Below are 13,965 nucleotides of genomic sequence, written 5' to 3' on the forward strand. Positions count from 1 at the left end.
CCCTACAGAGTCCCTAATACAAGGCCCAAAAAGGTGTTAAGGCAGGTTAGTTAAATAGGAGCACGCTCCCATCTTCAAAGCTATGTTAAAAAAGATGTATATGTGCTTAGCTTGATATGACTTGGACTTACACTAACTTAAACATAAGAGTGTGTTGGGATATAATCAGAATAGAATGTTAGTTCAGGGTAGATGACCCATCTAAGTAAAATCACACATCAACGTGTATTTCATGTTTTCATATATGTATTTAGTAGCATATTCATAAATTGATCCAAATTTAAGCCATGGTTCAAAAATATGTTTGATATAATATATTTATAAATCATAAAACTATGTGATCACCTAAATGTATTAGGTAGAATATAAAATATTATTAATTAATTTATGAGCATGTCTAATGTTAACATTTTGTATAATAATTATTCTACCATATCATATAATTCATTATATATATATATATATATATATATATATATAATATTTTGAATTCAAAATCTAGATATAATAAATCCACATTATTTTGGAGCACGAAATTTAAAACAAGTTAAAAAAAACCATCTCCCACATATATTCTTGTAATGAATCCAAAAGCATACCAAACATATATTTTTTTTTAGTAAGACAAGTGCAGAATGAGGATCTAACCTTCAACTTTTAGAAAAGAAGACCGTACCAATTATTGTTGAGCTGAGATCCCTTTGAGATACCAAACATGTCCTTAACTAAAGAACAAAATTAAAACGGATAATAAATGAATTAATTTATTTAAGTAGGTCAACTTTTTATACTCTAACCTTGGAGATTTATTTTCTCAGGAAAAAAAAACGTTAAAGACATTTATGATTTAAGTAGAATTAAATATATAATTTAATTATTATTTTTTTTGCAAAGTTAATGTAATAAATATTGTTAAGTAAAGGTAATTATTTGAATGATAAAATTGTGAGAAATATTTTTAAATATAATAAAATATTACTGGTGAAAGATAGTGATATTTTACTATAATTATAAATAAGTTGCCTCGTTTTTCTATATTTGAAAACAATATGAGATATATTTTCCACAAATTTAAATCTGATTGAAGGACAAAATTGTCTACATCCTTTTCAAGGGACCGTAATCAGTAGAATCAAACCCAACCTTTGTAGTTGTGATGTCTCAAAAGAAAAAAAACGATAATAAATAAAGAAAAGGAAAGAAAAGGAAAAAAAAAAAAAAGAAACATTTGTAAATTTAATTAATATTAAAAAAATATATATGCAACAAAAACACCCATGAGATTACCATTTTACCCTAGGTTTTTGCTTTATCTTGATTTGGTACATATAATTTTGAAACTTTTAATCCCAATCTTTTTGATAAAACTTCTTAAAATGTCTTTCACCGAATAGATGTTTATTTCTTTCTAGTTTAATTTTTAAAAAAGTTTTAAAAAATGTTAATTTATTTCACTTTTTATCACTTGAAAAAAGAAACATGTTATCCATCTAAACAAAATATGATGGGTTGAAAAAAGATAATTGGATAGATTTAACAAGATGGTAATTCCTAAGTTAAAATTTTAAATACCATATAGTTTTTTACGTGACAAAATTATTTGAAATATTTTTAAATATAGTAAAATTTTAATGTTTGTAGTGATAGACATCTATAATATCCCGTTGACACTATCACTGTCTATCACGGATAGATAACAATATTTTGTTATATTTTTAAATAAGTTAATTTATTTTTTTTTTATAATTGAAAACAACAAGTAATTATAAAAATTAAGGGCGAGAAAATTGTAAAGTTAATTATTTAACTCTCAAGTTGAGTTTAAGAGGTATATCTAAAATTCAAAAAAAATGTGGAGTGGATTTTTAGACTTTTATGTGACCTACCTGATCATTATTATTTTTATTTTTAAAATTCATTAATAACTTTTTAAATTTTAAAAGTGAGAGAGAAGAAGAAGAAAGAAAAAAAAAAGTAAAAGAAAAGAAAAGAAGAAAAAAGGAAAGAAAAGGAAAAAAGAACATCTTTAACAAAGAAAACAAAAGCACGATTTAGAGAAATACAAACTTCATGAGTCAAAATTTCTAATCAACATTTTACACAACTAAATAACAAAAATGCACAAACTCGCACAAAATTAGGGTCCTGTCTCTACAATCATATAATTTTATTTGTAGTTAACTTTTAAAAATTGTGATTGTTTTTTTAATTTTGTTTTTGATAATGGGTTTCTTCTTTTTACAAGGAATCAATTTGAATTCATAGCCAAAATAAAAAAAAAAACAAAACAAGTTTTATTAAATTATGTCTTCATTTAATGTAACTATTTTGTCTTCAATACTTGTGAGTTTCTATGTTTTGTTGTCTACTTTCTATCCATGTTTTTCATAAACTAAATCCAAATTTGAAAACTAAAGTCTCATTTGATAACCATTTCATTATTTATTTTTTATTTTTGAAATAAGTCTAATTCATCTCCGTTCCTTATAATGATTTGCAACCTTTTTTAGTACAATAGTTGAATTCCTAGTCAAATTCCAAAAACAAAAAAAAAAAATTACTTTTTTTAGTTTTCAAATATTGGCTTAGTTTTTTAAACAATTGATAAAAAATGGATAACAAAGAAAGAAATTTTGAGGTAAAAGTAGTGTCTATAGGATTAATTTAAAAAAAAAAATAAAAATAAAAAACCAAATGTTTGTTAAATTAGGCCTAAAAATCTAGTTTTTTGTTAGATGATATAATATTAAATTTACCTTCACTCACATGTTCAAGTTTTGAAGTCAATGGATGATTTAAGATAATATGAGAGTGACCTTTTAGATCAATCGATGACTTAAGATAATATCAGAACAGTTAGTCTAAGATGTCATATATTCAAATCCACTCTAGGAATTTAAGATTGCATTTGTGGTTGATTTTAGGAGGGTTTCCTTGCTTTTAGGTTTTGATAGAATCATATATGTCACCTTTTAGTAAATTTTTCAATTTTCCATTGTTAATTTTATTAACAAATCCTTCTCATAAATGCAATTATTAATTTTGAAGCATATCACATTGATTGTTTTTAAGAAAATTAAAGCTATTTCCCTTAAAATCAAACCATTAATCTAGAGTAAACAAAATATAATACTTTAAACCATCATTTAAAAATTATAAATTATAAAAAAATGTAAATTTTAATAATAAATTTATTTAGCTATTATATCTAAGAAAATAATTTGGTATATACCAAACATTCTAACCAACTTGTTTAGGTCTAAAGCTTAGGGGGCGTTTGGTGCAAAGAGTTAGTTATTATACTCTGGATTATTATAGTTGTATTTTAATAGTTTGTGTTTGTGAAGTAGATTATTTTAGTTTGGATTATAATAATATATGTTTAAGGTATAAACTATTTTAGTTTGGAAATAGTAAGCACTATAGCAAATAATAAAAAAAATGATGAATGTAAAATAGTAAAAATTATAGTAAATAGTAAATATTATAGTAAATGAGAGTTTTGAAATAGTGTTTAGTAGCTAATTGGGAGTTGTGAAATAGTATTTAAGGTAGTTATTATAATCTTATGATAATTTTTGCCCCAAATGTCCCCTTAAATTTACTTAAAACTATTTTACTTTCTATTATAGTGATTTTTTTTCTAGAAGTATAGTTACCATTAGTTATTTTAAAAGCTATAGTAATCTCAAACTAAGTCTAAGTGTTTCTTCAAGATGGATGAAAATCATACTAAAGAAAATGAGGAAGAAACAAGCACAAATTTCAAAACAGAAAACTAAAAATAAATTATCACCAAATGGGACTTACATTTTTTAATTTTCTAAAATTTGATTTGACATTTGAAAATATCCCTAAAAATTGAGTATATATACCAAAACCAAGAAATATATAGGTAGAATCAATATTTTTAAACTTAATTATCAAAATCTATAAAATAAAAAACTAAATGATGATCAAACAAAATCTAAAAAATATATAAGGTAGATATACACATTCCATTCATCAATTTAACTGCTTAAATGATATATTATTTATTTCATTTACTCCCCGCCATTCTTTAACGTTTCTTAGTTCTTTCATGACAAACAAGGTATAAAAGTTGATATAAAAAGCATATTTATATTTTTAATCAAAATACACACCTAGCTGGTCTACATAAAAGAAGCTCCTATATAGGAAAAAAAAAAATACAAAAATGGACGAAAAAAGAAACCATTCTCCTTGAAAAAAAAAAAAAAAATTTATTCTATTATATATATATATATATATACGCGCTCAATTATCAATTCTAAATTTATAAAAGATTATTCAATGAAGTGATGACAATATAATTGGCATGAAATTTATATATATGGTATATATTTTATTTCTCATTGGAAAGTTAGATATTTGTAACATTAAGACCATGTTATAAAATATAATATATAAAATGTAAAACCCGTATAGTTTGTTGCACTTCAATTTCAGCGCACTCACAATGTATATCTATCCCTTCGTCAGCAAAAAAATGAAACAAAGGCAAAATTGGTGGCACTTAACTTTACACATGTGGAAACCATCTTCTCTTTTAACTCTATGTTTTGAGTGTGCATTAATAATTTTGATGATTCTTTAACAAATCCCCTTCTTCTCTTCTCTCTTTGAGCTAAGCTTTAGTGGAGTCCCTAGATTTTGCCTTATTAATATTCTTCCATGAAAAACACTTCTATAAAACCACATTATACTTGAGGCCTACCTTCTCCATGCTGTGTCTATTGTTATATTCCTAGAGAGAGAAGAAGAAGAGATTCAAGGAGTTGTAAAACAAATGGAGAGTTTCTTAAGGTTTTTGGGTTTTGCAAAGCTGTATTTTGGAGTGATTTTCGTTCAGTTTGGTTATGCTGGATTGACGATTCTTACTAAATCAGCTTTGGATAAAGGGATGAGCCAATATATTTTTGTGGTTTATCGTCAAATTGCTGCTACTCTTGTCATTGCTCCTTTTGCCATTATCTTCGAAAGGTTCTTTCTTATTCCTTCCTTCATTCTCTTTGGTTTCTATTTCCTTGACTTTCTCCAGTTAAGGATATCTATATGGATCAACTTCTAAGTGTTTAAATAAATATTTTTAAATATTTAGAATATCTCTAAAAGGAATTTTGTTTATTCATTTTTAATCAGGTATATTTAGGTGTAACTCGAGTTACATCGTCTCTAATCACAATTTTTTAAAAAATAAATTTTAAAATATTTGTTAAAAAAGAAGAAAAAAGAGTGATTAGATAAAATAAAAATAAAGATGAGTGTAATTTAAAATGCTCGAATTATTTTTTAATCTTACATTTGGTCTTTTTAAATATTGCATTAGAATTTTATTTCTTATTCATCTTTTTTTAATATATTTACATGTGTGGTATGAATTGAGTTTTGCTAATATGTGGCTGTGATTTACGTATCAAAGTGGAATATTTGAGTGGTTAGTTACAAGTGTCCAAATATATATTACAACCAATAACTCAATGATACGTTAACTTTTATTTGTTAGTTATTATTAATTTCTCCATCTTTGATAATTAATTATGTTTGAATTTAATGATTACAAATAAATAAATAAAAAAAGTCAACAAACATCGAATAATTGTTACTGTCTCTCTACAAAAGTTTTTGAGTGTTTTTCGTTTTGCATGCAGGAAGGCAAGGACAAAGATGACCTTTTCATTGTTCTTCAAGATTTTGTTGCTGGGTTTCTTAGAGTAAGAAGGCTATGTGACAATTTAATTTCATCACTATTAATATTTAAACTACTATAAAGTTTTAATTCACCACTAAATTACTTTGTTTATTAATATTTGTAGCATCTTTTTTCACTTATAATCAATATTCATTGACTAAAAAAAGAGGAAATCATAAAGAATTTAATAAAGAAAAAAAAAATTAACGAATAAATAAGGATAAATTTAATCTTTTACTCATATTTTCGAATGGGTTTATGAATTGTAGGCCAGTGATTGATCAAAACTTATTCTATACCGGAATGAAGTACACAACAGCAACCTTTGCAGCTGCCATGTGCAATGTTTTGCCAGCTTTTGTTTTCCTCTTTGCTTGGGCTTGCAGGTACTTTCACTACCCAAAATTTCATTCATAAATATAGATGATTGGATTTTTTTTCCATCCGCCACGGGAAACACCACTTCCCGTTCGACTTACATGTGTTAAGCATGTCGCCAGTTAGTAAGAGAAATCTTGAACTAAGAAATAGATTTTAGAAGCTAAACTAAAAGATGTATCCTGATCAATTTCAATAATAGAGTTCATTGACATTCTTGGTATAGTAGATGCTGTCACACATACAATCATACTCAATTCGATATAATTTCGCACGTGATGGGTTATTTCTTGGTTTCGCTAATGTCTTAATCAATCGAACTATATTGGTTCGACGTTTTCTTTTGAGCTTTCTTTGCATTTTGTATTTTTTTTTTTCGCACAAATCACATTTGGTTTTAGTTTCCCAACATTGTGTTAAAATACTATTTTTGGACACCGTCGTCACATTTTATATTTTTTTTAGAAATACACTTTTAATTTTTGAAGTTTGAGTTTGGAAAAATAAGAGTGAAAAAAGAAAATATTTAAGATAAAATGTGTTTTTTTAAAAATAGAAAATTGACACATAATGAAGAATTAATGGCATAGATCTATGTCAAATTGTATTTCCCTTTCATTTAAAAAAAAGTGTATTTTCCTTATTTTTAACAAAAAAAAAAAAAATGATGTATGCATGTTGTTTTTTTTATAATTATTATTGTGTGTGTGTTCTAGTTAAAAACAGATTCTAATTTATATTAAATAGTTATTTATTTAGGAAAAACTAAAACAGTTCTTTCAGAATTATATGATTGAACTACTTGATACAGTTTGTTTCTGTTCTTTTTTTTTTTTTTTTCAGTGGGAAGATACGTACGGTCCATTTTTTTTTTATGAATATTATATTAAAATATCCTTTCACAAATATATAACTCTATATTGAATATCTTTTTTTTATTATTTAAAAAATAATTATCTTTTTTAGTGCGTTCAATTCCCACAGCTGTCCCTTCCAAAAATAAATAAATAAATAAAATCCTTTCAAAATAAAATAAATAATTTGTTTCTTAATTGCTAAACTTTCAAAAGTAATCGAGCATGTAATACTTACTTTAATATCCGAGTTTCAATCTCTCGTCTCACACTAAAGTCAACATAATAATAATAATAATAAACTTTCAATTGTATAGATTTTTGAAAATTTTATTTTGTGTCTATTAGATATTTAATTAATAAATTTTACATTTAAAAAGTTCCTATACTTTCAATATCGTTTAGGTTCTTAATATATTTAATTTAACTAAAAACTTAACAAGTAACTGATCTTTTTAATGAAAATTATATTTTAGGTTAAAAAATATTAAAATTTCAACTTTATGTTTAGTAGATACGCGAATTTAAAATTTTTTGTTATGTCAAGGATCGATGATATACTAAATTGAAAAAATAAATTTAAGAATTTATTAAACACAAAAATTTTAAAAATAAATTAGACACTTTATAAAGTTAAGAATATAATCCATATGAAATCGAAGTATTAAAAACATAAAAGCATTTTTTTTTCTAGTATAGAGACGACCTATTAGACATAATGAGAACAAAAGTTTATAACGTTAAATTTATAATTTAACTTTATGATTACTTGAAAAAAGAATTATTCAAATATTAAACACCAACCACGAGCCACATTTCAAGGTTTTTATATTTTTAAATTTTTTATTTCATACTTATTATTATTATTACTACTACTTTTTCATTCATGGAAATTTGTATTTGTCCAGCTATATTCCAAAATAACAATTTTTTTACAAAATATTTGACAATATCAATTATTGTAAAATATAAACAAATATATATTCTTTAAATAAAAAGGTAAAAGAATAATAATAATGAAAAAAGCAAAAAAAAAAAAAAAAAAAATGTTTGAACTTGATTGTGCCCACATAGCTGTGTTGCAAATAATAACAAGAGTGGGATTCAAATCATCGACGCATGATTTTTTTTTTTTTTTTTAATTATAGTGATTGTTAAATTCGAGTATAAATTAAAAACAATTTCCACTTAAGAGAAATAACCATATAATATTTAAATTAAGTGTCCAAATTAGATAAAAATTGCACAATTCAAAATATAAGATTTATGACATCCATTTCAAGAGCTTCGCTAATGAAACATATATGAAAATTGATATGGCAGACTTGAGAAGGTGAATATTATGCAAAGGGGAAGCCAAGCAAAAATCTTAGGAACAATAGTAACAGTAGGAGGAGCCATGATTATGACCTTCATAAAAGGGCCAATATTGAATCTACCATGGACAAAATTACCAAACCACTCTTCTGCTTCTTCTTCATCAGCTGCTTCTCTAAATCACCAAAGCCTAATCATGGGCTTCCTCATGATTGCAACTGCCTGCATTTGCTGGTCAGCTTTCATCACTCTTCAGGTAAAATTTTCCGTTGACACTTTTTTGTTGGATAGCTCTCTAGAATGTACAGAAATAGGTGCAGCCTAGGAATACCCAAATACGTTCTTATAATTAAAAAATGTTATAGAGATTATTGAGTAATATATATGTGAAGCTAATTAACTCGATATCGCGTAATTAGGCGGTTACATTAAAATCGTACCCGGCCGAGCTGTCGCTTACAGCATTGATATGCTTGGTGGGCACCATTGGAGACTCTGGGGTGGCTTTGGTCATGGAGAGGGGAAACCCTTCTGCTTGGGCTTTGCACTTTGACAGTCAACTTCTAACTGTGGTTTATTCTGTAAGTACCTATATTATATTTTGAAAGTGGAATCAACACAATGTTACTCAAAAACATTCTAAATATCGATCTCCCTATCATATCAAAATTTCAATTTCACTGATATATCGACTCTAAATAAAAGAAATTTATAGAAACTCTCTAAATTAATCGAAATATTATCGTTGAAATGTCTTAAATCTGTTATCTGATCTAACACATCTATTACTTCTCAAGATTAAAAAACAAAACTGTTTCTCTTCCTGCCTGTGTGTATGTAGCTCACACTCCTAGTGAACCACGTAACCTGTGTGTCATTTTTTTTTTGTTCTTATTCTTTACTTGTCGAGTGTTTCTAACGTAAGCCATACCTTTTGTTACAGGGAATAATATGTTCAGGGGTAACTTATTATATTCAAGGAGTGGTGATGCGAAAAAAAGGGCCTGTTTTTTTCACAGCATTCAATCCTCTGGCCATGGTTCTTGTTGTAATCATGAGCTCCTTCATCTTGTCTGAGATTATGTTGTTGGGAAGGTCAGAAAAGAAGCTCTAGTAATTACCAAATAAGGGAAACCCCAGCTTTTTGCTAATGGCTTTCAGCTGTTGTTTTGCAGGATTATTGGAATAGTAGTCATAATGTGTGGCTTGTACTTGGTTTTATGGGGGAAAACCAAAGATCAGCCTTCAGTACTTAAATCAGAATGTGATAAGATAATACCTTGTGAGCAACAAATGATCACTGCAAACGACGAGGCTTCGAAGTCGACAACGGTTCGATCAAGTCAAGAATTCGTCGCGCTCGATGTTGCAAAAGAGGAGACAAATTGATGAATTAATCATCTAAACAACTTGTAAAATTGCCCTTTTGTATCTCTCATAGTACATAAGCCAACTGATCAACTTGGTTAAATTAAAGTACCCTGCATTTTCATTTCATCCTAAATGTGTTTCTAACTTTTGTACTTGTGTAACAAGGCTATATATGTAATAATAGTTTCTGTTTTTGAGCTTCAAAGAGACAGATGGTTTTTATTTCATATACAAAAAAAAATTTCTTCTAAAATGCTTCAATAATATAAAGTACACAGATCAACTGTAACATGAAAGGAAAAGCAGAGGGCATTTTGTGCAATGCAAACGGCTGATGTAGGGTTATGATATGTTTGAAGAATTATAGATAATAATTTGCGAGTATTTTGCTCGTTTTAAAGAGATAATCAAGTGATATGTTCTCGTATATATTTCTTTATTTAACCACTTTCAAACTAACTTAAATGTAATACAGCTCAAATCACTCTTATTTTACAACGTATTCTTCTTTTGGTGAATCATGAACGAGTAAACAATATAAATATTACACATTTAACTATAAGTAAAATAAATAAGAATCCCTTCCATCGAACTATATTCTCGTGTTTCTAGTTCCCTTGCATATCTTTCTTTACGCATGTGTATCCAGAGCCATGGTTTGTATTTCAAAACACTAAAACCAAACTCTTATTGAACTATCCCAAGAGAGTGGTTGTACACAGGAAGAATCACATCATACTAGAAAAGAGAGAATCCACTTCAGATAACCACGATTTCCCATTCTCTCTTTATCGAGCTGCCTCTCTTCGCCATTATTATGGCGGGAATGAACGTGTTATTTTCAAATCACGGGGATTCGACTTCCCCTGGGGTAGGGTACTAAGAAAGTGCCTCAACCTGTGTTTGGTTCCACTTAAGTTACCTTAGCCCCAGGTCATGCTATTCAATGATATTGGAAAAATCAATGGTAGTATCGATGGAATCTCATCATCCATACATAACGAATTGGTGTGGCAAATATGGGTTCGATTAAGATTTGTTTTTTCGGAAGAATCTTTTGGCTCTTCCAATATCAATAGGTTGATTGTTTCCGGTATGCTGGGGGATAGATAGATTTACCTGGTCAGATCAAATAGATATACAAACTTAGTGATAAGTAGCACTTAATATTGCATATATAAAATGGCAACATATATATTCATATAGATATTTTTTGCCAACATGAGCATGCCTAATTGATATGAAATATGTATGTGTTAATGAATAAGAAATCTGTAGTTTGAATTTCTCCACATAAATATAATTTTAAAAAAATTATCATACATAATTATTGGAGGAGATAAAGAATGAAGGGATTCAAGCTACAAACCTTTTAGTTATTACAGATGCAATATGTGATATGCTTTCAAGATATAAGGTTTAATTATACTATTCGGTCTATAGTTTTTTAAAAAGTAAAAAAAAAAAAACAAAAAAAAAAAAAAACAATTCTTTTAAATACTTAATTAAAAGAAAGTTCATGTTTGAATTTTGTTTTCGGGAGTTCATGATTGGATTTGTTTGTTGGTAATTAAATAAAATTAATTAAAAGAAAGTTCATGATTATAAGTGCTTGTTGTTGTTTAGGGCTTTGATCGAAAACAAAGAAAATTATTATTGACGTGTGTGTTCTTTTTCCTATTCGTTTTATTTTTTCCTCCAATTCTTCCTCTTTTAAAACAAAAGAAATCCTTATTGATGTGTATTGCGTGCTTCTTTTGCCTTTTCTTTTTTTTTTCCAGCTCTCCCCTTCTAATTGTACTTTCACCGATAACATCTCCAACATTTTTTTTTATGGCAATTTATTTTGATCTATATGTTTGTGTTTAAGGAAATCTCTCTCTTCCAAAGGTAATAACTACCATTGATGTGTGTGTTTTTTTTTTTTTTTTGGCTTTTTGTTTTCGATCTTTCTTCTACATTCTCAACAACATTCTAAGTGCTTTTTTACCAACTTTATTTTAATTGATGTATTTATGTTTATTATTACTATAGAATATTGAATAACTAAGAAGCACAGACACAGATACGGATACATGATATGGATACGATACGATACGGCAATACGTTAATTTATAAAAAACTAAGATACGGATATGTTGAAGATACCTTATATATATATATATATATTGACTAATTAAGCTATAATACTTGTTTTAAGTTAGAATAAAATAGATTCAAGAAGAGAGTGAAACCTTGAAAAAAAATCCAGTAATGTCGAGTGACTGTTGAGCAACTAAAGTAGACAGTAAAAAAGAAGTAGAAGATGAAAAATGAAGTTCAGGGTGAAGGGGGTATGAATCATGATTTAAATAGTGATAGAGAAGAGAAGAATGAAGACACTAGAAGAAATTCGGTCTTTAATGTCTGTTTTAATCATGTTTTGTTTCAATAGAGCTCACATAACCTTCTATTCAAATTTGTCAATTGAATGCCCAAATTTATCAATTGAATGCCGTATTGGAAGCACAACAAAATTAAAAATTTTCTAATCTGTCAATCAATATTCATGTAGTTCCTTCAGTTAAGAGAAACATAGATTGCAAATTCCTTGCAGTAAAAATCAACTTTAACTAAAAACATAGATTGCAAATTAAATCAATGGGAGTAAGGTTACATAACATGTTTTTTTTCTTGTAAACAAATTAATGATTTAGCAACACAAAAGAATAGGTAAATCACTCTAATAACTTCCTCTCCCCTCTCCCCTCCCCAATTTCATAGGAGCTGATGATTTCAAGTCATACCTCTAAAACAATAAGAAAGCTGAAGATCGATCGATAGCGAGCGAAGAAAGCTGAAGAACGATCGACGGCGAGCAAAGAAAGCTGAAGATCGATCGATAGCGAGCGAAGAAAGCTGAAGAACGATCGACGGCGAGCGAAGAAAGCTGAATAACGAGTGACGGCACGATAGAGATAGGGTTTGGGCGTAAAGAAATCAAGAAGGAGCGCGATTTAGGGATATATTATTTAATAAAATAAGAAAAAAAAAACATTACACCTTTAATGTCGGTTTTAAACCGACATTGAAGATGGGCTTTAATGTTGGTTTAAAACCGACATTAAAGATCTATTTTTTTTTAAACTGACATTATACATCCGATTTCACTTTTTCCAACCGACATTAAACCCTGAATTTCTTCTAGTGAGATTTAATTATGTTTCAGTTTTTTTTTAATTTTTTTAATATTTTATCATTTTTAATTTATTTCATTTTGAATTGCTCAATTTAAGTGGACTTTTATGTTTGGAAGTGATTTTAAAATGGTTGAAATCACTTTTGTTATTTTCAAAATATGTGAAACATGTTTAATTCTTCAAAACTAATTTTTGATGATATGAAAATTGCATTTAAAAGTGTAAAATTGAAAACTAAATTAATTTTGAGTAATTAAAAATGTGTTTTCCGAGTGATTTTAAAAATGAAAAAAAGTGATTTTTGATGATTTTAAAATCACTCCTAAACATGCGCTAAAATAAAATATGTTGTGGGTCGGCTTTTTAAATGGTTGGGCTTAAATTTGAAAAAAAAAAAAATTGACCCACATATCCCGTATTTGAAAATTAAAAATAAAAATAAAAAATTCAGATACTTCAAATCACGTATCGGACACGTATATCCGTATTTGATACCGATTCTTTGCACAATTAGAAGTATCTGTTCTTCCTAGTTGAATAGAGAATAGAGAGAAAATAAGGAAGGATGAGGAGGCAAGAGGGAGATATAGAGGGAAGATTTGAGAAATTGAGGAAGGAAAGTGAGATATCGAGGGATGAGTTAACAAAAATAGGGAGATCTTCTGTTTTAATCCTATTTAATTTTAATAGCAAACTACTTATCATTTCCTTCAGTTATTATATCAATTTTCCTTGCATTTTTAAGATGGGATTTTGTTTTTCTTTTCTTTTTATTTTCTTTTTATCCTGTTCTCCAATAAAAACATACGAACTTTCCAAAAAGTATGCATGTAGTTATTTGGTTATATATATTAATTATGGTTTTTTTTTTTTTTTCTTAATCAATGAAAGTAGAGATATAAAAAGAAAAAGTTGGTTGGAGAGGGTGAGATTTCGAGAAAACGTGAGAATCAAGAGAGATATAAGAGAAGATTTAGAATAATAGGGAATGAATAGATTTCGAGAGAAGTTGAGAAGGTAATATTTCTAATTTTAATTTTCCAAATCTGATTGTGATTCAATTATATTATCCCTTTATTTTCAAAGAAAATTTATTCTAAAAATTTTAAGATATAACTATTAACTCGATTTATGAAAACAAAAACGACGTTCA

At 27.4% G+C, this 13,965-nt stretch overlaps 1 protein-coding gene across 1 annotated transcript; it reads left to right on the plus strand.

Moving 5' to 3' along the window:
- The first annotated feature begins 4,455 nt into the window (after positions 1-4,455).
- On the plus strand, positions 4,456-9,838 carry LOC120081745 (WAT1-related protein At2g39510-like). The gene is made up of 7 exons (XM_039036859.2): positions 4,456-5,004; positions 5,673-5,735; positions 5,983-6,099; positions 8,269-8,518; positions 8,682-8,843; positions 9,206-9,357; positions 9,438-9,838. Exons 1-7 carry the CDS (start codon positions 4,811-4,813, stop codon positions 9,649-9,651), a joined length of 1,152 nt encoding a protein of 383 aa, XP_038892787.1. The 5' UTR covers positions 4,456-4,810; the 3' UTR covers positions 9,652-9,838.
- The last annotated feature ends 4,127 nt before the right edge of the window (positions 9,839-13,965 follow it).

Source organism: Benincasa hispida, chromosome 7 (assembly GCF_027475165.1).
Source record: "Benincasa hispida cultivar pf3 chromosome 7, pf3_genome.v1.1, whole genome shotgun sequence".
Taxonomy (NCBI): Eukaryota; Viridiplantae; Streptophyta; class Magnoliopsida; order Cucurbitales; family Cucurbitaceae; genus Benincasa; species Benincasa hispida.